The sequence below is a fragment of the Thalassophryne amazonica genome, chromosome 20 (assembly GCF_902500255.1).
Source record: "Thalassophryne amazonica chromosome 20, fThaAma1.1, whole genome shotgun sequence".
NCBI lineage: Eukaryota > Metazoa > Chordata > Actinopteri > Batrachoidiformes > Batrachoididae > Thalassophryne > Thalassophryne amazonica.
In genome coordinates, this window is record NC_047122.1 from 44662786 (window position 1) to 44690598 (window position 27813).

General features: G+C 39.9%; 1 protein-coding gene across 2 annotated transcripts in view; it reads left to right on the top strand.

Annotated features, from left to right (window-relative positions):
- Positions 1-1856: 1856 nt before the first annotated feature.
- LOC117502301 (Y+L amino acid transporter 2-like) overlaps positions 1857-27813 on the top strand; it is a 34888-nt gene continuing 8931 nt past the window's right edge. For both annotated transcript variants that reach the window (XR_004558260.1, XM_034161351.1), the window contains exons 1-9: positions 1857-2105; positions 2222-2397; positions 12916-13058; positions 14890-15015; positions 18896-19040; positions 19280-19403; positions 19808-19911; positions 20087-20183; positions 25523-25672. Coding sequence is in view for 1 of the 2 variants with exons in the window: in XM_034161351.1 (XP_034017242.1) it covers positions 1980-2105; positions 2222-2397; positions 12916-13058; positions 14890-15015; positions 18896-19040; positions 19280-19403; positions 19808-19911; positions 20087-20183; positions 25523-25672 (1191 nt within the window). In the remaining variant the exon portion in view is untranslated. The remainder of the gene's footprint in view (positions 2106-2221; positions 2398-12915; positions 13059-14889; positions 15016-18895; positions 19041-19279; positions 19404-19807; positions 19912-20086; positions 20184-25522; positions 25673-27813) is intronic.

Consider the following 27813-nt stretch of genomic DNA (forward strand, 5'->3'; position numbering starts at 1 on the left):
TCACTGGAGCCCTTATTTTCACAGTTCACGTAGTACTCAGATCAGGTAGCAGCATTACACTTTACTTACTTCATAGTAGCGGCTGGTGAGGGTGGACTTTAATTAGAATCTGAACGGGCCAGTGCGCTCTGCATGCGAGTTAAGGTGTGCGTTTTTTGACTTAAAATGTACCTGCTGTGTACAGCATGCAGACTGTTGATATGCCTCCCAAGAAGCAGGGGCGTTAGGTCTTAAAACTCCAAGTGCTAATCGGATGAAATGTACTCGTAATAGAGCTGGGAAACATCTACAGAGACACAAAGAACATTATATATCTCACAGCATTGCAGTGATATGACATGCTATCACCTTTGTATCATCATTCACTTGAGTCTCATGAATATCACAAATTGCTCTATGAAAATTAATGACAGCATACACACATTGCAGTGCAACTTGCTACACCTTAACTAAAGTGACATGAAATATACAATGACATGACTAAAATTCTTCTCTATTACCATGCGTAGAATTGGTAACAGTCTGTAAATATAAAAGTCTATCTATGTATGTATATATGTGGCATGGTTTGTGTTTGCTATGCACAGCCACAGTAATTATTTTCGCATTTCATGTGCTACTCAGTTCAGGTAGCAAGTGTCACACTTTACTTACTACAAAGTAGCAGCTGGCTAGGATGGACTTTACAATCTGAACAGGCCAGCACAATTTAAAGCGCACATTTTTTCAATTGAAATGTACCTGCTGTGTGCAGCATGGCAGAGCATTGCAGTGATATGACATGCTGTCACCTTTTTATCATCATTTACTTGAGTCTCATGAATGTCACAAATTGCTCTATGAAAATTAATGATGACAACATACACACAATGCAATTTCAATTTTTCAATTTATTTTCATTTATATAGCACCAAATCACAACAGAGTTGCCTCAAGGCGCTTCACACAAGTAAGGTCTAACCTTACTAACCCCCAGAGCAACAGTGGTAAGGAAAAACTCCCTCTGAGGAAGAAACCTTAAGCAGACCAGACTCAAAGGGGTGAGCCTCTGCTTGGGCCATGTTACAGACATAAATTACAGAACAATTCACAAAAAGATGGTGGTAGAAGACATCAAAAGCAATACTCTTTTTACTGATGGTAATAACAACATGACACTTAACTAAACTGGCAACTAACTGAACTACAAAAACAATAAATGAATAACTAACATAGACCACAATAACAATTAAAACCCCAAACTCCCCCGGTGAATTGCAGCACAGTGTCCATTGTTTAGCTAAAATTGCTGATTTTTCAAAAAATTAAAAAATGCAATGCAACTTACTACAACTTAACTAAAGTGACATGAAATATCCAATGACATGACTAAAATTCATCTCTATTACCCGTGCGTAGAACAGGTAACTCGGCTCGTCGTTTTATAATCGCATCACAGTCCTCTGAATCGTAATTGAACTTTGAGCCACTTTTGAACTTGGTGTTGCCGTGATTCCCACCCCTATTTTTTTAGTACGCCAGATGTGATTAGAAAAATGTCCTGGTGTAATTAGTAGTTGTTTAAAATTTGTGTGTCTGATCCATTTGTGTTCTCTGGTTTTTGTTGCACTTTGGTTTTTACAGATAAAACCATATTCAACATTTTATTTTACTTTTACAGGTTTGTCTGCACTTGCTGCTTTTTAAATTTAAAACAACATATAAATGTGAGCGTAGTTATGCAGTAATGCATCCCACTGATATTTTCATGCATTTACGGTGGAATAACAGGGCATGCTGAACCTCAATGCTCTCCAAATTGCACTGGATCAAATGTTCCTTGTTTTCTTTTTATCTTCCTTTTTCTTGCAGATATCCCAGTGGAGACGTGCAGTTTGGTTTCACTTTTGTCTTTTCCTTCAGTTCTTTGATTTGAGTTGGGGAACGACTCCTTTTTTATCGGCTGAGTGTTCCAAGTTGAAGGACTGTAAACCAAACGTATGGCTGCTGAGGTAGATTCTGTGTCTCAGAGTGCTGTGAGACTGAAGCAGGAGCTCTCTCTCCTTCATGGTGTTTGTATCATTGTGGGCAACATGATCGGCTCTGGCATCTTCATCTCGCCAAAGGTAGGAAACGCTCATTTGTTCATTAACCCCCCCCCCCCAACATTCTTTGTATTTATTGATAAACGGTTTCTCTTGTGTTCAATATCACATATGTCTTGGTACCTGTTGCTCTTCAGGGGGTTCTGATCTACACAGGCTCATTTGGCTTGTCACTGGTCGTGTGGGCCGTTGGAGGTGTGTTTTCGGTGTTTGGGGCGTTATGCTTTGCTGAGTTGGGCACAACTATCCGTAAATCTGGAGCCTCCTATGCCTACATCCTGGAGTCCTTTGGAGGCTTCTTGGCTTTTATTCAGTATGTAGTTTTATCCTGTCTTACTCTTTGTCTTTTCTTATCCAGAAGCTGTACACAATAAAGTCTCAGCATTTATCTCAAGGTTTTTTTAATTAAATTCCTATGCTGCAACTGTCAAATGAAAATAAAGTTATTAGGAGTAATCATACTTTGAGAAAACCATGTTTTGTCTCTATTGTAAGATTATATGGGAAAAAAACAACTTGGGGCATTTACAAGTGTGTTGGGTTTATGTAGTATGATACTCCTAAAATCTGGAGGTCACTCATCAGATTATACAAATAATGAATGCTTATGAGTTCAATGGTATGAATATTTTTGAGGTGAAAGATGGATCGGAACATTCCAGCTTACATCTTATCAAATATTTGTTCCATTTACAGAATGATAAAACATGGTCAGTGGTCCTTGTCCACTGACTTCATGACTCCATGAGCTCTTGTCACTACGGAGATAAGTGAATGTTATACAAATAATTGTTTATGAGTTCAGTGGTATGAGGTGAAAGATGGAACGTCCCATTCAACTTGGCTTTGCCTCATTGAAAGGTATGTTCCATCTTACACTGAAATAAATACTCGTTCCATTGAAAGAATGTAAGAACAATTCATTATTTGTTTTATACAAGGGCTAAAATAGATCCTTGTCATTTGACATTATGTGAATTTATAAACAACAGAAAAGGTACTTGCATTCTGGTGTTTGTCACTGGTGCTTTGACATTAACAGTCCAACACAAACTTTTAACAGGAGTCCAAAATTGTTCTCCATCAACTTGGAAAAACAACTAGATATTTCAAAAATAATTCTGACAATGTAGTCTGTGATACTTATAAAAAAAAGACTTTGTGTACTTCCTCAAACCAGCGGAAAAATCGCGTCCGAAATTTGTCCAGATTTTCATCCTAACAGCTCTTCATGCCAACTGACGGCTTATGACGCAGTGGATTTGTTTTTTGTTTGTTAGAAGAATTAGCACCATCAATTAGCTTGTGCAAATCGTCATCCGCCAGCAAAACAAACTCTGCCATATTTATCCAAACATCGCCCCCACTAGTGTGTGAGTGGGCAGGGTTCGCAGTGTGCAAAATGTAAAGAACCATATTTGCACAGTAAATGGAACAACTAATCCATGGCATGTGGCATACAAAGCACCAATCAAATGACAAGGATCAAATCAATTTTATTTATATAGCACCAAATCACAACAAACAGTTGCCCCAAGGCACCTTATATTGTAAGGCAAAAGCCATACAATAATTACAGAGAAACCCCAACGGTCAAAACGACCCCCTGTGAGCAAGCACTTGGCGACAGTGGGAAGAAAAACTCCCTTTTAACAGGAAGAAACCTCCAGCAGAACCAGGCTCAGGGAGGGGCAGTCTTCTGCTGGGACTGGTTGGGGCTGAGGGGAGAGAATCAGGAAAAAGACATGCTGTGGAAGAGAGCAGAGATCAATCACTGATTAAATGCAGAGTGGTGCATACAGAGCAAAAAGAGAAAGAAACACTCAGTGCATCATGGGAACCCCCCAGCAGTCTAAGTCTATAGCAGCATAACTAAGGGATGGTTCAGGGTCACCTGATCCAGCCCTAACTATAGGCTTTAGCAAAAAGGAAAGTTTTAAGCCTAATCTTAAAAGTAGAGAGGGTGTCTGTCTCCCTGATCCGAATTGGGAGCTGGTTCCACAGGAGAGGAGCCTGAAAGCTGAAGTCTCTGCCTCCCATTCTACTCTTAAAAACCCTAGGAACTACAAGTAAGCCTGCAGTCTGAGAGTGAAGCGCTCTATTGGGGTGATATGGTACTATGCAGTCCCTAAGATAAGATGGGACCTGATTATTCAAAAACTTATAAGAAGAAGAATTTTAAATTCTATTCTAGAATTAACAGGAAGCCAATGAAGAGAAGCCAATATGGGTGAAATATGCTCTCTCCTTCTAGTCAGCATTTTGAATTAACTGAAGGCTTTTCAGGGAACTTTTAGGACAACCTGATAATAATGAATTACAGTAGTCCAGCCTAGAGGAAATAAATGCATGAATTAGTTTTTCAGCATCACTCTGAGACAAGACCTTTCTAATTTTAGAGATATTGCGCAAATGCAAAAAAGCAGTCCTACATATTTGCTTAATATGCGCATTGAAAGACATATCCTGATCAAAAATGACTCCAAGATTTCTCACAGTGTTACTAGAGGTCAGGGTAATGCCATCCAGAGTAAGGATCTGGTTAGACACTATGTTTCTAAGATTTGTGGGGCCAAGTACAATAACTTCAGTCTTATCTGAATTTAAAAGCAGGAAATTAGAGGTCATCCATGTCTTTATGTCTGTAAGACATTCCTGCAGTTTAACTAATTGGTGTGTGTCCTCTGGCTTCATGGATAGATAAAGCTGGGTATCATCTGCGTAATAATACAAATTTAAGCAATGCTTTCTAATAATACTGCCTAAGGGAAGCATGTATAAAGTGAATAAAATTGGTCCTAGCACAGAACTTTGTGGAACTCCATAATTAACCTTAGTCTCTGAAGAAGACTCCCCATTTATATGAACAAATTGTAATCTATTAGATAAATATGATTCAAACCATTGCAGCGCAGTGCCTTTAATACCTATGGCATGCTCTAATCTCTGTAATAAAATTTTATGGTCAACAGTATCAAAAACAGCACTGAGGTCTAACAGGACAAGCACAGAGATGAGTCCACTGTCTGAGGCCATAAGATCATTTGTAACCTTCACTAATGCTGTTTCTGTACTATGATGAATTCTAAAACCTGACTGAAACTCTTCAAATAGACCATTCCTCTGCAGATGATCAGTTAGCTGTTTTACAACTACCCTTTCAAGAATGTTTGAGAGAAAAGGAAGTTTGGAGATTGGCCTATAATTAGCTAAGATAGCTGGGTCAAGTGATGGCTTTTAAAGTAATGGTTTAATTACTGCCACCTTAAAAGCGTGTGGTACATAGCCAACTAATAAAGATAGACTGATCATATTTAAGATCGAAGCATTAATTAATGGTAGGGCTTCCTTGAGCAGCCTGGTAGGAATGGGGTCTACAACCCCTGGCAAAAATTATGGAATCACTGGCCTCGGAGGATGTTCATTCAGTTGTTTAGTTTTGTAGAAAAAAAAAGCAGATCACAGACATGACACAAAACTAAAGTCATTTCAAATGGCAACTTTCTGGCTTTAAGAAACACTATAAGAAATCAGGAAAAAAAATTGTGGCATTTGTTTTGTTGTGCATTTTCGATTTTTAAGACATATTGCTTTAAGTTTTCTGTCTTGACGCTTTGATGTCTTCCTTGGTCTACCAGTATGTTTGCCTTTAACAACCTTCCCATGTTGTTTGTATTTGGTCCAGAGTTTAGACACAGCTGACTGTGAACAACCAACATCTTTTGCAACATTGCGTGATGATTTACCCTCTTTTAAGAGTTTGATAATCCTCTCCTTTGTTTCAATTGACATCTCTCGTGTTGGAGCTATGATTCATGTCAGTCCACTTGGTGCAACAGCTCTCCAAGGTGTGATCACTCCTTTTTTAGATGCAGACTAACGAGCAGATCTGATTTGATACAGGTGTTAGTTTTGGGGATGAAAATTTACAGGGTGGATGGGAGGACTTCCGGGTCACGAATAGAGTAGATGCTCGTCGCTCATGCTCCCGCAACATTTCGATGTAAATTAATATTTAACAAGGACTGTGTGGCCACATAGCAACGTCGGCTTTTATTACCAATCTACTACTGCCCGAAGTCTGAATGGCGTCAAAGTCAGCCAGGAAAGACGGGTAAAAAGACGACGAGTCGGCAGATGCTAACATGGCAGCCCTGGCTAAGTTACTGGAGGAGCATAAAGGAGTCCTCTCCGCTGAGTTTAAAATGGCCATGATCTCCCTTGAAACTAAGCTAGACTGTGTTCAAACAACCATCTCCGACCACGGACAGAGACTGACCTCTCTGGAAGCCGAAGCGAACCAAGTTAGTGACAAGTTGGAGGAGATGGAGGCTAAACTCGGCGCTCTGGAGCAGGGCTACAACAAGCTAAAGGCTAAGGCTGTCGAGTGTGGAATTTCTCCGCACATCTGTCTCAATGTGCCGAAAAAGTGCTGATGTCCACGTCTTTTCACAATTCCTGTGCTAGTCAGACGACGTCCCAGATAAAACACAGCGTCCAGTTTGGGAATGAACGGCACATTCCACTGTTACAGGGGTTTTTGTCATGGAAAGAGGAGCGGAGGCTTTGCACGTTGCGGCGGTGCTGCATGGCGCACAGCAACGCCGTGATGAAGCCTCACGGGACATGTTCTGGCATGTCCAGGCACATCCACAATTTCTCGGATAATCACTCGATGGAAAAACCACCGACAGCTGTCTGAACGCCATCTCAAAGCCGTGCTGTGAGACCAAAACGGAGGTGGTTTTGTCTCGCTCCAGTAGCGAATCCATCGTGACGCGCGAAGCCTCCGCTCGGCTTTCCATGACAAAATCTCTTGTTAAAAGTGAAATCTGCCGGAAAATGGTTGATGTCCAGCTCTTGTGATAACCAGAGAAATGGCACACGATGGTCACGGATCCAGACAGCCATCCGTTTAGAAATGAAATGGTCGTTCAGCCTGTCGATGGCGGCTTCGGAGCGTGGTGCGCCCCACAACCGCTGGGGGCCGTCCTTAAAGCGACAGTAACACTCCTTATTCTCTACCAAGCCCGTAACATTTTCACCGAAAGCCAGATAAATTTTTCTAATGGTTTCCAGCTGCCAGTCTCTAACAGTTTCTGAAAAAATTCTGATGGAAAAAATCCCAAATCTTTCCGCCATTTCCTGACAATGAAAATCCGCCGAGGTGGACCACTCCTTACTCAAAGCCTGCTCACAGGCGAATGACGCAACCGACAGGCGTGGAAAAACTCACGCATGCGCACGAGGGTTCAAACTTGTCTGACGCAATCACACGTGATTCAAATCCATATGGTTTTTGAAAAAAATAATAAGGTCGGATACTTTTCTAATAGACCTCGTATATAGTTTTCCTTCCCTTTCTTTTTCTCCTTTAAATAGCAATGGCTAGGCAAGTTAATTTGGTGAGCTGGAATGTCAGGGGTCTGAACCATGTTGTTAAGAGGAAAAAGGTGCTAACCCATCTCAAACTATTAAAGGCAGAAATCGTGTTTCTGCAGGAAACTCGCATTCTTCTGAGCACTCTAAATTTTTTTCCAAATGGGCAGGGCAGTGTTTTCTTTCTTCCTTCCGGGCTAAGGCAAGGGGGGGTGGCCATTCTCATGTCTAGTGATGTACTGTTTGAACCAACTCACATCATGGCTGACAGAGATGGCAGGTTCTTAATTGTCTCTGGGAAACTTTTTGATACCAGTGTTGTCCTAGTCAACATTTACGCACCAAATGCGGATGATGTTATCTTCTTTGAAAAAACTTTCCAAGCTTCCAGAGTTGGACTCGCGCTACCTAATCATGGGCGGGGACTTCAATTGTTGGTTGGATCCAGTACTAGATCGCTCTTCCTCCAAGCCAGCTTTGAGGACTAAATCAGCCTCGTACATACAATCGTTTCTGGCAGAGGGCGGAATCTCCGATGTTTGGCGCCATCTTCATCCTGATGATAGGGCATATTCCTTCTTTTCCCCCATTCACCAGGATACATCATTTTTTTGTGGATGACAAAATTGTTCCCCAAGTCAGCTCATGTTACTGTCAGAGTATAGTCATCTCCGACCATGCTCCTCTGACAGTGTTAATTAATTTCCCCGGGATCCCAAACCCCTCAAGACATTGGCGATTTAATTCTACACTACTCTCAGATGATAGCTTTATCAAGTTTATGGAGGAACAGATCTCTCTATTTCTTGAAACCAACAATACTCCTGATATATCTGCACTGTCAGTTTGGGAAGCACTCAAAGCCTATTTGAGAGACCAAATTATCTCATATACAGCAAACTTGAAAAGAAAATCCCGGAAAGACCAATTAGACCTCCTATCTGAAATCCATAACACTGACAAGGAGTACGCAAAACACCAAACTCCTGAGCTCTATAACAAAAAGATTGAACTCAAAACTAGATTTGACAAAGAACAAAGTGACAAAGCAAAATGGAACATAGAATAAACACACAACGTAAACAAGCAACTAATAAATCAAAGCGGGAACAGAAGGTGAGAAAAAGAAAAAAGCAAAAATAGAATCAAAGCCCTGATCAGAGCGAAAACGTGACAAACCACCCATATCAGTTTTTATAAGCACCCAAATCAGAATTATTTTGTTTCTACTTCTAAACTCCACGTCATTGCCAAACAATATTATTAATGTTGAAGACATAAGGATGTATGCAAATTATAAATTGTACATCATGCACTTTTATGAGCGGTGTTTCTTTGCATTGAAACATTAGGAAGTTGGGGCATCAATTTAAGGTTTTTTTTCTATACTTGGTGTACAAAAAAGATACTTCTGTACATTCTAATGAATGACACAGTGCAACAATACTTGAATGAATTCTGTTTTGTTGTTGTTGTTGTTGCTGTTCCTTCCTCTTTTTAAAGATTTTGTTTATTTTAAACACTAAGTGTTTTCTGTCAAGTTCATTTCTGATGGAGTTGGTGGTTACATTCCACTCAGACATACGAGTGGTAGGCACAGCTAACCAAAAAGTTAGCTTTGATAACTCTTAATTTGGTAAGTGAGAAGTTAATTTTTATAAAGCTAAACCGATAAATCCCTAAAAAAGATTTAGAGGAAGTTACAGCTAAACCGATAATTTTTAGTATTGACTCCAGTACACTGGCAGCTACTGATACTTCTGATTAAATTCAAAATTTAAAGATCAAGCCTTCTCTCACCAAAAGAGACCTGGCAACCAGGAAGGGAAACGAAAAAAGAAAATACAGGTATAGCGAATGTGTGGCAATTGGTATTCACACTCTCATCCAGTAGACGGCAGTGTTCTAAACATTGTTCTATACGTTTTCACTTAAAAATGCATAGAAAACCATAGACATTATATATGTAGACACCAATCTGCTCAGAGTGCTGCTCTTGTTGGAGCGACAACACACAGAATGTCTCTTTCTCCCAGATAAATCTCTTTCAGTGCAGCTTCTTGTTCTGACTTTAACACGAAGTTAACACAAGTTTTTCATCTCCAACTGTAAATGGTAATCAAAACATTCCAGTCATATCTTTCTGAACTCTTCAGCATCAAACTCCATCGTGTCTATGTTTACAGTGCTCATAAACTTTTAAGTTTCTCAAATTTATTATGGCTACTCTTAAAACTTCAGTTCTCTTTATAATTTTAGAATTGATTTAGATGAGATATACTCATTATCTCACAGGAATATATCACAATTATCTTGAACTACTTTTTGCACAGGAATTCATCAAGCACATCCGCCGCAGGCGCCTACTAACACAGAATCCCCAGAAACTGTGGAAAGTTGTTCGGCCAAAATGAGAGCGTCCACTTCTAGCTTGTCATAAGCTAAGCTAGTGGCGCTCGTGAGAGTGTGCGTACACGCCTCATGGACTGCCGCTGCCTATTGGAGCTGATGGAGCCAGCTGATGGATGGGTCCCTACTGCGCCCCCACTGCATGTATTTGTACTGAGGAAGGTGTATACCAACTACAATAATTCATAAATTTTGGTGGTTTGGTTTGTTAGAAACAGCAGATACTCAGTTATGATGCTGTCACACATTAAAAATACATACTTTCATGCTGAAAGATTTTGTCTTTTGCTGTTTAACAAAGACATATGCTACAGCATATAGATAAATGTATAAATGAATTTTATAATTTAGTAAAGAAACAAGTTTGGATTGTTTATTTGAATTTATTTATCTCTCTCTCTCTCACATACACACATACAGGGGACATTACTTCTGCTTCGCTCACTAGGTTTTGTTACAAAGATGAACATTTTTTCAAGGCCAGGCAAAGAAAGTTCCAGGTCATTCCAGTGTTACCTACCTTGTTAGGCTTGTAACTGGAGCTGGAGAGCTAAAACCCTTGAAAAAGAACTGTTTTGCTCAGCTTCTTGCGTGTGCTGGCACTCTGTAACTCCGGTGTAGTTCATTTTGTGATGTGGTGCAGCCTTACTTTGTGAAATACACACACCACACATGACTGAAGCATGAAATGATGGTTCTCAATTTCAAAGAATTGTGAAACAAAAGCGCATAACAAGTGGATAGAAATGGGCTCAAATACACTCTTCCTTTTGCAGCATTAACAAAAATTTGCTTAAGAGTCCTGATACTAGTTGGATGGAAACACAGCTAATGAGAGAGTACCAGTTCCTGCTGTAATAACTTTATACGTAAGAATCATTTGTTATGATGACATAATATTAAAAAATGCTAAAATAACCAAAATTATTGTTAAATCCTATTTGTGAAAGGTAATCCCACGCGATCTGGTTTCTATCCGCTGACTTCTTGTTCCCAGGGTGAAGAAGTCAGTGAGTCAAACAGCTTTTTCTCATCGTGGACCCACCCTGTGGAACAGTCTTCCTGTGACTGTGAGGCAGTCGGAGTCCGTGGACATTTTTAAGTCAAGACTTAAAACCCATTTTGATTCTCTTTCTTATGAATAGTTTTTATTTTTTATCTGTTTTATTCTTTTACTTCTGTTTTTAATTATGTATTTGAATTTTTTATTCATTTTTAATTATTTATTTAATTTTTATATTGAATTATTCTGTGTTGTGATTTGGCGCATTATAAGATGATTGAATTGAATAGTGCGCCGGATATTGCAACCGTAAGCAGCACAAAATACCGGCAAATTTGCTCACTCTCCATTGACTCTGGTGCTAGTCTGTTGTGAAGAGACTCATCCAATATGGTGGCACATTGGATTACGTTGCAGCAAGTTATGAGGTGTCTCCGTATATAATGTCTATGTAGAAAACTGCTATCTACTGTATGGGAGTGTGAATACCAATTGCCACACATTTGCTATACGTGCTGAATCACACATGACAGAATTTTCAGTTTTCAAATTGCCTTTTTTTTTTTTTTTACAAATGAAAAAAATGACATATTTACAAATACAGATTTATTTGTAAAAACCAACACACACGTTACAGTAATTTGTGTGTTGGTTTTTACATATAAATAAACAGACCAACCACTGATGACAGGAAGCTTATTTTCCCATAATGCCTTTTGGCATGTGTGTCTGTAAACGCTCAAACCTTCAGAATTAGTGCATTACTTTAAAACTAAAACATATAGCTGATATTTTCACTTTGTAAAAGGGTGATTCTTTAACTACGGGCACTATTGGCCTTGTAAATGTAATTTCCACCACACCATTGCCTTACAGTATAAAGCGCCTTGGGGCAACTGTTTGTTGTGATTTGGCGCTATATACATGTGCTCTGATGTCACTGTTTATCTCCATAGAAACTACCCAAACAATCTTTCATACAAACTGTTTAAAGGGACATTACAGTGTTGTGGTGGAAATTACGGCAATAGTGTGGGACAACTACATTTTGTTTAAAAAAAAAATTACAACAGTTGTATGACATTGAATACCCCAATTATGTTTTGATTATTTTACTGATATTTTATTCAGAGATATTTTAAAACATTAGAAAAAAACGTTTCTTTACCATTCATTTTTATCATTGAAGATCAAAAGTCTGGCTGTGAGACAAGCACAAAACGGCAATATTTGCATATAATGATGCTGAAAAAAGGTGAAAAAGTCATCATAGACTACTAGAACAAATTTCTTAACACACTTTCATTGTAAAGATAACTATAAAAGTGTGAAATTTCCCCTTTTTTCTGTTTTTCATACAATATGATCAAAGGACATAATAAGTGCCCATAGTCTAAGAATCACCCAAAAATGACAGAGGTGACATTAATTTCGATAACCTGTCCAGAATTAGTTTGTTTAAAATTTTAACCATAAGTCAAAACTACCTTGCTTTGGAAATCTTCTGTGACAAACCTGCAAGATTTTAAGGTTGTGAAAATAAATTATCTTTTTTTCTTCTCTACCTTTCTCTCTGGTAGCCAGGTCAGCTCTGCTGGGAGAGGATTCAGCTCTACCTCTCGTAGCTGTCTGTCTGCCACAAAATACGTAACAGACAGGAGCTAAAATGTGTGATTTTAGGCTTTACAATTGTTTTTAACTGTTAAACTTTATTCACTATGCCCGCAAGAAGATGTTAGCGGTCTAAAGGTTATCAGAACTAAATTTAGTGGAAGTTAATTGGTCCATTGATGGTTTTCAAAGTTAGCTGAAAAGCTAATCAGCTAATAAAAGTTAGCTTCACTAATTAGTGGATTAGCGGAACTGTGCCCACCACTGCTCAGACATATTATCTATTCTTGTGGAATTGTTACTCTCTGTGTAAAATGCATGAAAATTTTAAAAACAGTTTCCCAAAAGTGTTTAAAGGCCAATGCTATTTTTCTAAAATGTAGTTTACCATTTATACCACGTATTTAATTATGTGTGTTACCCTTGCAGACTGTGGACATCGTTGCTGATTGTATGGCCAGCAGATCAGGCAGTGAAGGCGCTGACTTTCTCCATCTACCTTGTCCAGCCCTTCTACCCAACCTGTCCTGTCCCTTATGATACCGTCCGTCTCATCGCCGTTGCTATCATTTGTAAGCTTTCCCGTTAAACACAGCTATTCCCGGTTTACCCTCTTGTATGCATTTGCATTAATGAAGAAAGGACTCTTGTTTATATGTTGTGACTGCTTGCAGAAGTAAAGCCACTTGCTCACAAAGGTGTGCAGCAGTTTTTAAATCTGGTCTCATCATGTAGTGGAGCACTTTCATCACAGTCTGTTAGCAGATGAGAGATGTCTATGACAACAGTGTAGCTGGTGCCTCATTATGTTGGAACTTAAAATGATCCCATTTTAATCTATTAGAATGATCCACTCTATAAGAGGGCATTAATCACCTTGTGTTTCTTATAGTAAAACCTTAATTTAAAAAGTTTACAATTTTTAAAGTCCCCTTGTGGGGTAAGTCTTCATTAATGGGGAAAAAAAAAACTTTTTACAGCCTTAGTCATATTAAAACATTGTGGTTAACAAACCCTGTGTGTGTTTGTTTTTTATTCTTTGACAATTGCATTGTCTGAGAGAAACTGCACTTTCATTCATAGAAAAAAATTAACTTGAGCCATATTTTTCTGAACCTTAAAATTTTATGGTGTCCTTAAAAAATACATCCCTGCAATTTATTGATTCTCACAACAGATTGTTGGTAATATTATTACTTGTTTATCAAGACCATTTAGTGTGCACAATATTTGCGGTAAACAAATGGGTCGGCATTAACCAGCAATGATGTAGGGTTACCATAATTCATTATAGTTGGAAAATTGCATCTATTTCCCGGCCGTATTTGTTTAAATGTTGTTCTACCACTGATATACCAACAATTTAAAGTAGGTTGCAATTACTAATGTTGTTAATGCTAGTAGTGGCATTGTTTTGTTGCAGTTTTGAGTATGTGGTGGATTTTTGTCCGAGGCCAAAATATGGACATGGGGTATTGCAAAGGCCTTGCATCCATCCATCCGCCCATCTGTCTGTGCTCAGCATAAGTCCAGTCTAATTACTGCCAGGGTCTTCAGTTTCACAGGGAACATTCTTGGGACAAAGACCTTGGACACGTTCAAAGATGGCTAACCTTGACCTATTTTAAGAGATCACATTCTGTTTCCTATTTTTATGTTCACATGGCCAAGGGTATTTTAGCACTGCGTTATAATTGTAACTCCCAGCATGGTTGTCCTGTTGAGTCTTTCATTCATTTCTAAACTTTTTTGAATAAAAGATTTATCTGAAATGAACTGAAATTTGTAAATGTGAATAAATGCAGGGGGTTGATAAGTACAGGTGTTTGTACTTTGTACTTGAGTTTGAACTTTTTTTTTGCATGTTAGGCGACTTTGTTTGTACTTTGTTTATTTGATCTCTGTACTGTTAGAATGGCCTCAGCAGTGGGTCACCCCTCTGAGTCTGGTCTGCTTGAGGTTTCTTTCTCTAAAAATTCCAGAGGTAGTTTTTCCTTTCCACTGTCTCCTATGTGCTTGCTCAGGGGTAAAATGGTTGGTGAGGCTTATCCATGTGAAGCTCCTTGGGGTGACTTGTGGTTTGATGCTATATAAATATAAATAGAATTTTAACAGTTTGTCAGACACCCGAAGAACCGTGGGAGAAGGTGGAGTTGATTAACTAAAACTGAAAACCAGATCACCACAAAAATTTTGAAACTGTGGAAAAACTGGTTTAGGAGAAGAGCTTGAGGTGCTATAAAAACTGATTTTCACTACATTTCAGTTGTCTTCCATCTGCTGTGAAACCACTGTCTGCTGCTAACCTTTCGCTCTGTGAAGCTACTTAATGACATGCATCACACTCTTTATTGAAGTGTTGTGCTTCTTTCTGTTTCCTCACCTCATCCCTCTCTCCGGCAGGTCTGCTGACCAGTGTGAACTGTATAAAAGTTAAATGGGGAGCTGTTCTTCAGGTCATCTCCACCGTACCCAAAGTTCTGGCTCTGATCGTCATTGTCATGACAGGCCTGGTTAAGCTCGCACAAGGTAGGAGTTTTGGAGGAGGTCTATCAGACATGCAAATCAAAAAGGTGCTGTTGTGCAAGTTGAAGGGAGGAAGAACAGCTCTTATTGAACATTCAGGAGCGTATCGTACACACAGTGAAATGCAGTGGTGGTGGCTTCCTTTCATCTGTCACTTGAGATTGACTGAGCCATAGATACCAAAAACCTGGTCGAAAGTCAAACACGGAGGTTGTCTGGTATTTATGAGGCACAGTACTTGGATACGATCTACACAGAAAGGTTCACAATGAGTGTAGACTTGGTACGTGCTTATATGAAACCATGGGTGGCGCCAGGGGGCCGCTAGAGCGCCCCCTGGATTTGTCATAGCATAGAGGAAAATAATTCCTCATTTATTTAATTTCATCCCATGTTTTCAAGGCCTTGTCTCCAGTGAAATTGAACTTCTGCTATACCATCTTTTTCTTTGTCATTTTCAAAAAGTGTTCCATTCAAGAAATATCTCCATTCTCACAGTGAAACCGTGTGAAAATGCTGTAGTACTTATGCCAGGCCTGTATGTAGTGCTGTAACGCTTCTACAAAAAATGGAGAAAAAGATGTGGAACTAATCAATGTAGCAATGAAAGCTAAAACTTTAGAAGCTGGCACACGGGTGAAATAAAATCCTGTTGCCAGGATTCGTCACCACTGCTGAAAACTGTTCTCCAAATGAAACCCTTAAACTGATTGTTTTACACAAAATGAGTGTGATGCGTGATGTTTAATGACACCACATTCAACAATGTCATGATAATAATAATAATAAATTTCATTTATAATGCACCTTAATAAAAACAGAAGAAAACCAAAATAAAATAATAGAATAAAAAGACTAAGATACAACGGATTCAAATTACTGAGACCTGTGATAGGCCTTTCTAAGCAGGTATGTCTTGAAGATTTTTTTAAAGCTTCAACAGTCTGGAGCCCTCAGATGGTCACGGAGAGAGTTTCAAATATGTAGGGCAGTTGAACAGAAGGCTCTGTCTCCCATGGTGTGAAGTTTGGTGCAAGGGGGATGGAGAAGATTAGTGTTGTATGCACGAAGGGAATGGGAGGATGTGTAGCGAATGAGGAGGTCTTTGAGATGTGTGGGGGCATTGCCATGGATGCATTAGTAGGTGATGAGAGCAATCTTAAAATTTTTGATTCTGTAAGTGATGGGGACCCAGTGAAGATTCTGGAGAATAGGTGTAAGGTGTTCCTGTTTACGAATTCTCGCTGCACTGTTTTGAATGTATTGGAACCTTTGAAGTTTTTTCCAGAGATCCTAAAGAGCAGGGAGTTACAGTAGTCAAGCCTAGAGGAGACAAAGGCATGGATGAGTTTTTAAGCATCAATGATGACGTACTGTAGTGAGTGTAGTTTCAAGTTGCTGAAATGGTTTGTTTTTTTCTGCCCAAATACGCATGAGTGGAACTGGAAAGAAGTGAAGTCTGTGTTGCCTAAAGAACTACCTGAGGAACAGCAGAAAGCATGGCTAAACCAGTGACCTGGTGTCACTCCTGACATTTACCCCTCAGAGAACACGACCTCTGGACAGCGACCAAATCATTGATGTTTTTGCTCTTAATCACAACAACAGGTGCATTGTGCTATTATGAAGACATCAATGGTAGGTGACAGATTTTCCCTATGCCTGCCATTGGCATTTTTCTCCTGATGCTATAGACTGCATGTGTAGGCCTGTGAACATTTGTACTGAACAATAGCCTAGGTTTGTGTGTGATTTTGGTCATTCTGTATGTCATTAGCAGTGGTGGGCACAGTTTTGCTAATCCGCTAACCAATAATTAGCAAAGCTAACTTTTTGTTAGCGGATTAACTTTTCAACTAACTTCAAAAACCATCAGCGAACCAATTAGCTTCAGTTCTTTAGTTCTGGTCATTTTTGACTAACATTTTTTTACATAGTTAGTAAGGATGAAAAACATTTATAAACCCTGTTGGCTCCTGTCTGCTACATATTTTGCAGCAGTGAGGCAGCTGAGAGGAGCTGAGCTCAACTCTACCCCAGCAGAAGGTGCCTGGCCACCAGGCTGCAACAAAAAAAAACAAAAGTCAGTGACTGCCATGAGGCAGACATCTTGAAAAGGAAAGCAGATTTGACTTATGGTTTTGATTTATAAATCAAATTAATCCAGATAGAATAACTACATTAATGTCAACTCTTAAAATGTATGAAGTGAAAATATAACACATATCTGTTAATTTTAAAATAATGCACTAATTCTCAAGATTTGAACATTAACACAGATGTCCAAAGGGATTATGGGTACACTGAGCCTCTGTTCATACTGATTGTTTGACTAATTCATTCTATGTAAAAGCCAACACAACTGAATGTAACGTGTGTTTGTGTTGACAAATAAATGTGCTTTTGTAAAAATGTCATTTTGTTCATTTGAAAAAAAAAATGGCATTTGCAAAACCAACAAGTCTGTTAAGTTCTGATTCAGGTTGAAAAACGTGTGATATAACCAGGGCCAAAATGCATAGAACACTGCCATCTACTGGCGCCTGGTCATATCACATGGTTGTCGACCTGAATTACAACTTAACAGACTTTTTGGTTTTGCAAATGACTTTTTTTTTTTTCTTTTTTTTTTTTTTAAGAAGCATTGGTGGTGGTTAAACTCAAAATCGGCTTGTTAGTAGCTGAGAGTGTACCTGGAGACAATACTGAAAGTTATTGGTTAGCAGTTAGCTGCATTAGCTGAAGCAGGGACAGTGTTGCATTCGCTCTACCATACTGTTGTAATGAAAAGGGAGCTGAATCAAAAGGCGAAGCTCTTGATCTATTGGTCAGTCTTTGTTTCTTAATCTTTTTTTATGGTCATGAGGGTTGGATCATGACCGAAAGAACTTGATCGCAGGGACAAGTGGCCAAATTGGGTTTCCTCAGGAAGGTGGCTATCGTCTCCCTTCAAGATAAGATGAGAAGCTCAGCCATCTGTGAAGAGTTCAAAGTAGAGTCACTGCTCCTACACATTGAAAGGAGCCAGCTGAGGTGGTTCTGGCATCTGGTAAGGATGGCCCCTGGGCGCCTCCCTAGGGAGGTGTTCTAGGCACATCCCGCTGGGAGGAGACCCCGAGGAAGACACAGGACTAGGTGGATAGATTATATCTCCATACTGGCCTAAGAACACCTTGGTATCCCCAGTCAGGGGTGGTTAATGTGGCATGGGAAAGGGAAGTTTGTGGTGCCTTGCTGGAGCTGTTGCCCTTGCGATCCGGTTTCGGATAAGAGGTTGAAGATGAGTGATAAATGGGTTTATGCTATATTTTTATGCTGATTTTTTTTCTCCGGGTTTGCATGTGGGGAGCACCAAAATGGAGATGGGGCTGGCCACAGAAGGGAGGTGTTCCAGGAATGAGGCACTTGACTGCTTCACCTCAGGGAGCTGTGGTGGATGCTGTTCCTGTGAATGATCTGCTGCTGTACACTTTAAAACTTTGTACACAGATCCTTTTCCACACCAGAAAATCTCTCACTTCTGTCACCTATTTGGGTAGCTGGATGAGTCCATCTCCGATGGCTGACAGACATCATTATCTGAAGGCACCATCGTGTCCTGTGCTGTCCATGTCCCTGCTCTCCAGTTTCATTGTTCATCATAATATTCTTGTGTAGACATCGTGATTATCCAACTTGACACCAGTTTATCAAAAAACATTAGCCAAAATTTGATATTTTTTTGTAAATATACACAAGGTGATTTTCATCATATGTGGGGTTTAAAATGTTTTGACAGAAGTACGAGCTGTGAGTAAATGGCTTATTACTTTACATATTGTGTGCAGTCATGAAAATAAAAATGTGTAACTCTTCTTACTTTACTAAACCTGTGTTGTTGAAGGTTGTGACCAGAATTTTGAGGACTCATTCAGAGGCTCTAAGCTGGATGCCGGTAACATTTCCTTGGCTCTGTACTCTGCACTCTATTCTTACTCTGGCTGGGACACTCTCAACTTCATCACAGAGGAGCTCAAGAACCCAGAGAGGTACTAATGCAGACGTTCAGAAATATGTTTTAAGAAAAAACTATATTTGTGTTTTGTGTTCCTTCTAATCCTGCAGTGAACTAATATGTAACTGTACAAAAAGAAAAACATCAACTTTAATTTTAAATTAATTTATTTTAATTAATTTTAAATAGTCACAGAAATCATCACATTTTCACAGATAAACTGTACAACTGAGAACTTGAGATTTGATAAATCGTTTCTCTAATTTCTTGTAGAAATCTGCCGCTGTCCATCGCCATTTCCATGCCCGTTGTCATGGTGATCTACATCCTGACCAACATGGCTTACTATGTGGTCATGGATGTGGACAAAGTGATCAGCAGTGATGCTGTTGCTGTTGTAAGTATCTAAAGATCAACAAGCATTTGATTTGTTATGTACAAACTGTTTAGTGGTGGAATGTGTCCAATTTAACAGGACAGATTATGTTTTTACCATCATTAATAAAAAAAAGGCTACTGCTATTAACAGTAATATTGCTGTGTATGCAAGACTGGGCAGAATTGGATTCCTGTGCATCATAAGCTTATTATATTGAATCCATAGATGCTTCATACATAGAAATTACAAACAGAAAATATGTAAAACTGGTAAAAGAGACATCTGTATTATGGATAGTTGAAGCTTTTCCATTGTTATTCAGACTTTTTTCCTTTTCTTGTACTTTAGTGTTTAAGGGGAAGGCCAAGATGTTTTGTGAAAGTGAATGTTGGAGGATTATGTCATCTTGAATATCTTATCAGACATTTGCAGATGAGGTATTGGGCTGGGGTCGCTGGCTGATCCCTCTGTCTGTGGCCATTTCCTGCTATGGGGGCCTTAACTCCTCCATCATCGCTGCCTCCAGGTCAGTGAAGCCATTTTAGTTTTTTCTCTTAGTTCAGATTGAGTTTGCATTTCTTATAGATTGGATTTCTTTAATATTTGAATTTTAAAGTTTCAGTGAACTCTCAAGTCACACAGTTTGTTTTGTTTTGTTTGGGGTTTTTTTTGCAACCACTACTTTTTTTTTCCTCCCACAGGTTGTATTTTGTTGGTTCTAGAGAAGGTCATCTACCTAATGTCCTGTCCATGATCCATGTTCGGCGCTTCACCCCAATTCCTGCCCTGCTTTTTAATGTTGGTATTGCATGTGTAGTTGGGTTTTGACCTACGTCCTGTGTAACTGTTTTTGGTTACCAATAGGTCCTTGGGTCTCTTTCAAATAGCTGGTTTACCCAACTCTCAATGTACAGTACCCCCATTGTCATTTGGTCTCACATAAACAAATGAGTTTTCATGACCAAACTACAAGTCATCTCAAGGCCCGACATACGAGCAAAGTTCAGAACTTATTCACTTCATGAGCAAGCACATTGGTGAAAATGGGCAGTTTTGGATTGTAGTTAGAAACCTGAAGCAGATCAGACTCAGTGGGGTGACATCCACTATGACCATATTAACAAATGTGAAGAAAGCACAATACAGAATTGTCAGAACATGCAGTCAGAAATGTTGCAGTGGAACAGTCTTATGCAGTACAATGTTTGCAATGGTGGGGTTTGAAAAGATGACCAGGCAGTGAAGATTAGAGTCCCACTTAAACTGACGGTATTGACGGTATCCATCAGTGTTGTGCTGATGGTGGATCAGTCATTCTTACCTCAACCCTGATGTTTCTTTAGATAACACGAGTTATTTCAGTTAACTTGAAGTATGTGAATCTATATTATAATAGCCAAGTGGTCTCTGTGTGCTTGCGTGTGTACGTGCACGTCTATGACTTCGATGACGCAAAAACCGAGGAGAGCTAACATTTGTTGTCTGGCATGCTTATGTATTTTTGGTTAAGGATGAACGCTGTGAAAATGGAAATCTGATAGGATAAATATTTTTGGAAAAATTAGCAATTTTAGCTAACCAGTAAACAATGGACATTGTGCTGCAATGCACCATGAGAGGTCGGGGTTTTGAGGTTTTAAATGTTGTTATTGTGGTTAATGTTAGTTTAACAGTGTTGTTAGTGGTTTTGGTTTTTTGTGTTTTGGAGTTGAATTGGTTTAGTCAGTTTAGTTAAGTGTTATGTTGCTCTTAATATGAGTGAGTTTTTTTTTTTTTTTTGTCAAGTTAAAATCACCTGCTTAACAGCAGCTGTGCATGCATGTAATTTCGATCACAGAGAAACTGGCGAGCAGACATGTGCCCTCTGGTATGATTATGTATTTTGAGTTGAGGATGAACGCTGCCAAAATGGAACGTTGGGAGGACAAATTTTTTGGGAGAAGCTACAGATATTAGCTAACAACACTGAACAATGGACGTTGCTCACAACACTATGGACTCACATGCCATTCCAGCAGGAGGCAGAAAGTCATTAAATTGTAAATATTAAAATTGTAAATATTAAAGTCATTAAATTATAAATATGTTAAAAATACATGGATGACACAAGAAAGTGAAAACACCCATTGTGGTTCATTTAAACTTCAAATGACAAAATAGAAGTTAAAAATAAAATAATAATAACAATAATAATTTTGTGTATATAATAATAAGAACCTAACCAATTTCTAAATACATTAAGACAGTACATTAACAACATAATTAAGAGGAAATAAAAGGATTGAGTTCCTCTTCTAAAAATTGTAGTGGTCTAAGGTTCTAAAAACATTCTGGACTCACACGCCATACCAACTCATTATACAAGCTTTGCTTAATTTATTACCACCCTTGAAAAATGTCAGCCACTTTTTTTATAAACACTACCTAATCTAGAGCCTGTGGATCCCCACACGCAACACGCTAGTGAAGGTATAATCAGTGGTGGGCACACTTCCGATTATCTTTTTAGATAACTTTAAAAACCATTATCGGACTAATTATCTTCCGATAAATTGTCGTCCGATAAAACGTTGAACAGCGGCAAACATTTTTAAAATTTAAAATCAGTTGAGACCTACCTGTTAAAAGTTTCCTAAGAGATGTATAGTTACACCCTCTGCAAACAGAAGAGAGTTGTTTTCAGAAGAAACCACTCTATACTCTGCAGACAAAAGAGAACTGATTAAAAAAAAAAATCATTCTCTTTAACACCATAGTGATACAATGGCAATATCACCCAAGTCATCCAGAGGCATCCATTTTTAACTTATGGTTCAAATTTTAACAAAACTAATTTTGGACAAGGTATTTCAAATTACTGTCATGTCTGAAGTTTTATAAAGTGAAAATATCAGATATATGTTTTAGTTTTAAAGTAATGTGCTAATTTTTAAGGTTTTGTGAGCACATGTTGTGCCCAGCAGTGCATTATGGGTAGAATCTCAGTATGTTCACGACAGGACAAATGTATTTCAGACACTCTGTTCAGGCTCCATGGACAACAACATTAAACTCTAGTGCCTAAAACTCTTGTGAATATATTCTCTGGGTTTATAGACGTTATTGTATTTGCGTTTGTTAAATTCCTCGCATCTTAAATGTAGCAGACACGGATTACGAGGTCTATTAGAAAAGAAACCGACAGTTCTATTTTTTTTAAAAAACTATATGGATTTGAATCACGTGTGATTATATCAGCCAAGCTTGAACCCTCGTGCGCATGCGTGAGTTTTTTCACGCCTGTCGGTGACGTCATTTGCCTGTGAGCACGCCTTGTGGAAGGAGTGGTCCAGCCCCCTCGTCGGATTTTCATTGTCTGAGAAGTTGCTGAGAGACTGGCGCTGTGCTTGATCAAAATTTTTTCAAAAGCTGTGAGGCACATCCGAGTGTACATCATTCGAGAAATTCAGCTGGTTTTCGGTGTAAATTTTAACGGCTGATGAGAGATTTTGGATTGTTTCTATCGCTGTAAGGATTTCCCACGGAGCGGGACGTCGTGCAGCACTCCGAGGCGCCGTCGTCATCCTGTTCCAAGCTGAAAACCTCCAAATTTAAGCCTCTGTTGACCCAGGACGTCGTGAGAGAACAGAGAAGTTTCAGAAGAGCTCGGAATCAGCAGTTTCTCCGGACATTCCACTGTTAAAGGAGATTTTTTTTAATGAAAGACATGCGGACGGATTGGTACAGCACGCCCGCCACAGGAAAAACACCTCTGTGTTGATAACCATTTGTAAAATCCAGGCGGCTTTTGGTGGCTTTCAGTTGAGTGAGTATCTGACAAATTGTTTAACAGCAGGGCATGTTCCAACTTGTCCTTAAGGCTTCCAACGGAGGTGTTTTTCCTGTGGCGGGCACGCGGCGCCGGCTGCGAGCCAACACGCCAATCCGTCCACACGTCTTTCATTAAAAAAACCTCCTTTAACAGTGGAATGTCCGGACTGCAGCTTGTTACTCCATGTACACTACACGATGCAGGATCCGTGATTAACATGAAACTTGGTCCAAAAAATTCTCGCAGAAATGAAAAATCATCTGAAAAAAGGCCAAAAAAAAAGGGCCACAGTGTAAAGCCAACATTTATGTGTCAAGACAATATTGAGTGCACCTTTTACAACATCATAAAACGTGCGCACATTCTCTCCACATGCAAAACATTTTGCGATGACACTTCCAGGGCTCCGTAAAAATGCCTGTTTTTACAAATAAAAAATGGAATATTTTACAAAAGCACATTTATCTGTAAACACCAACACACGACACACGTCACATTAACGTGTTGGTTAACATAATGAATTACTGAACCAATCAGTGTTTAGCAGAGGCACTTTTACCCAGAATCCTTTGCGATCTGTCTGTGTTTGTTACAAAACCTCAGAATTAGTGCATTATTCAACATTAAAAGCTATATGTTATATTTATCTCTGTACAAATGACAGAATTGACATTAATGGAGTTACTCTATCAGTATGACTTTATTTTTCAAGACCTCTGTCTGACCGGAGCACTGTGATTGGTAGAGAGTTGGCTTTGTGGCTGCTCTCAGGGTGCTTCTGTGCTGTAGCCGTGTAGCTTCCAGCAGGGGGCAGCATGTTCAAACATAGAAGTGCTGGCTCATTGTTTGGGTCTTTTGTCGCTTTTGATGATTCCAAAAGCGATCGTGGTGTTAAAATTCAAATTCAGCTTGTTAGTAGTTGTAAATGTACCAGAGACAATACTGGAATTTATCGGTTATTGGTTATCTGTAACTTCCGATACATTTTTGGGTGGTTTATCGGTTTATCTTTATCAAAGATAACTTTTCAGTTATCTGATAACCTGTTATCGAAGTTAATTTTTTGGTTATCTGTGCCCACCACTAGTCCAGCGGCTAAGGGACAAATTTTAGGGGAATCATGCACTTTTATACTAAAGCGCCAAAACTTTATCAGAGGTACTTTATAGTGTCCTGAAGTATATAAGATCGGGAGACATTGAATCCATAAATGTCTACACTCTAAAAACCTGGGTTTAAGAGAATAACCATTTTCAGCCTTCTACAGCATATAATTCATGACAAACTCTTATCCAAATGTCTTTTTAAGTTCATAATATAAATTTGAAGGTTATGAAAAATGTATTAAGGCTAAGTAGGGATGCTACGAATGTACTTCAGTGTGCTTACACTCTTAGAAAAAGAGACTAAATATTGTCTAACTCATTGTGAATACCAATATACCTATGCAATATAGCTGTTTGCGAGCATAGGGCAAAGGAAAGATGCTACTCATGCACTCTAACATATTTACACTCTAAAATAACAACAGTGTTTGAACGGAAAGAAATGCTTTTTTATTAATTACAAGAAATCAATTTTGTTTTATGGCCATAACCATTATTATTGTTGTTGTTGTTGTTATTGGTATTAAGATGATTATCACCATATTTGTTATCTGAAAACATTGTAAATACCTGGTTGGCAAACTTCCTAGATATGCACAAATGTTTCATGAATATTTTTAATGAACTACTCTCTACAGCTTTCATGCTAGGAAGATCACAGTGACCTAATTTTATGTCTGAGGTAGAGGCCTGTTAAAGATCCCTACAGGCCTGAAATGAGTCCTGTACCTCTTTCCATTTTGAAACATACCACCCTGCTAATGTATAAGGATGTATGACGACGTATGACGCCGCACGATGGACGATACATGATCACATAAGCTCAGTATAGCTTTGCACTAGTTGCAGTAGCCATTCTCTACAGCTTAACAATGTCCAATCTTGATCACTGGCCCCCCTACATAATAATCATATGATCATATTGTCATATGAATAGCAAAATATACACTGTATTATAACCATGCAAACACCCTTTAAAAAAAGCAGGATACAGGGCTAAAATCAAATGTCTCCCACTTTGACATGACTTAATATAACCTAAAGAGTCCCTGGACTAAGTTTGGCGCGTTTGTAAAAAAGTACACGATTCTATCCCTTAACTGCTGGACTACACTGGGTATAATCAAGAGTTGGTAAATATAGTTTTCAGTAAACTTCTTTTCTGAAATGGGTTCATGGCTTATTTGTTGCCACACATTCATGTATTCTGTCCATTCTAGGGTGCCATATCACTGATCTACCTCTGTGTTGAAGATGTTTTCCAGTTGATAAATTACTGCAGTTTTGACTACTGGTTGTTCGTTGGCCTGTCGGTTGCCAGCCAGATCTACCTTCGCATAAAAGCACCTGAAATGCCGCGACCTGTGAAGGTATGCAGGACCAACTGCACTCTCTTTTTCATTACTATGGTATGAAGATCAGTGTGCCTTGAAACGAGATTTGTTCCACCTCCTTACAGACATAAACTGAACTGTGTCTGAAAACTAAGATTTGATGAATGAAAAAAGGTCTTCCACACACACATGAAAAATGAAGTGGAGGGATTTAAGAAATAATGACTGTAAAATATACAAACATACTGTCACAAAGTTCATAGAGTCACTACAGATAGTCTGGAGAGTATTATAAAAAACTGATTGCTTCCAGTACGATCATATATCTCTTTGTATGTCAAAGTGAATATTCATAATACTGGCAACTTTATCCACACAGAACCAGTTACATGTTGATGATGTTGCTGTTGGGAAAGTGAATGCACAAACCCATGCTAGGGGGCATAAATGAAAGGTCAATAGAGATTCCAAATAAATACAATTTATTTTGCAAATGTGCACAATTACTCAAATATGCTTTTAGTCTGTCAATCCAAAAACGGTGACACGTGGGCAGGCCCGAGGGTAGGAGACGCCTATCCAGAGAAGAGCCGGGACCCACGAAGTTCCACCGCCAACGGAGACCTGCAACACACCAGAGCCGCCAAGTCCCGAATTCCCAGGTGGCCACCGCTCCAGCTGTCAGACCCGGTACTGCTGGCAGGAACAAACACAGGTTAAAGGTGGGTGTGTGTACACCCAGCAAACAGTCAGCAACAACACAGTTCCTTCCTGGGGGAAAAATCCACCACTCCCAGAGAGCAGGAAAACTGAGAACGTGCAGTACCAATAGTTATACTTAGAATTAGGAAAGTGAGGAGTGGAAACGCCAGCTTCTCCAAATCTCCACAAACCCAGCTCCAAGCTACAAGTATACTAAAGGTTACGACTGCAAAGATTTCAGTAGCAATGAATGTGTGAACGGTACAAAAACGGCTGAGAAAGTTTACCTGAAAGGTAAGCAGATAACTCGGCAGAGTTATGGTGTCTCTCCCAAGCTTTTATGGATGGCGTGATGATGATGAATGATGTGTGACAGCTGAAGCTCTGGTGCACCTGGTGATCACACCAGGCCACTATGCCCTCTGGTGCCTGAAACCCGACAACAGGCAGGGCGCCCTCTGGTGGTGAGCCAGCAGTACCTCCTCTTTGGGTGGCCCACACAACAGGACCCCCCCCTCAACGGGCGCCTCCTGGCGCCCAACCCGGCTTGTCGGGGTGACGGTGGTAGAATTCAGCCAGGAGGGCGGGATCCAAGATGAAGCTCCTCTTCACCCAGGAGCGCTCTTCTTGTCCGTAACCCTCCCAGTCCACCAGATACTGGAAACCCCGACCCTTCCGAACATCGAGGAGCTTTCTCACCGTCCAGGCTGGCTCGCCATTGATGATGCGGGCAGGAGGCGGCGCTGGTCCGAGGGTGCAGAGGTCCGAGATGTGGTATGGTTTTATCTTCGACACGTGAAACACTGGATGGATCCGCAGCGAAGCGGGGAGTTTGAGCTTCACTGCGGCAGGGCTGATGACCTTCAGGATGGGGAAGGGTCCAATGAAACAGTCGGTGAGTTTGGGTGAGTCCGTGTGCAGAGGGATGTTTTTCGTTGAAAGCCAAACCTCCTGCCCGGGCTGGTAAGCTGGGGCCGGGGCTCGTCGGCGATCTGCATGGTCCTTCGCCCGCGTCCGGGCTCTCAAGAGAGCAGAGCGGGCTGTCTTCCACACCCGACGGCATCTCCTGAGGTGGGACTGGACCGAGGGGACCTCAACCTCTCCCTCTACGGCCGGAAACAATGGGGGCTGGTACCCCAAACATACTTCAAACGGGGAGAGGCCGGTCGCAGACGAGATCTGGCTGTTGTGGGCGTACTCGATCCAGGCCAGATGTTGACTCCAGGCCGTCGGGTGCGTGGAAGTAACACACCTCAAGGCCTGTTCTAGATCTTGATTAGCCCGTTCTACTTGGCCGTTGGTCTGGGGGTGGAACCCGGACAACAGGCTCGCGGTGGCCCCCAGTGTTGTGAAAGTGTAGGTACACGGACCCACAACAGGGGGCGCAATGAACGGACAATGGAGAAAAGTAAGAACAAGTTTTACTGTTGTGAAAATAGCACAACTGATACAACAATTAGCAATTTGTAAGCCGA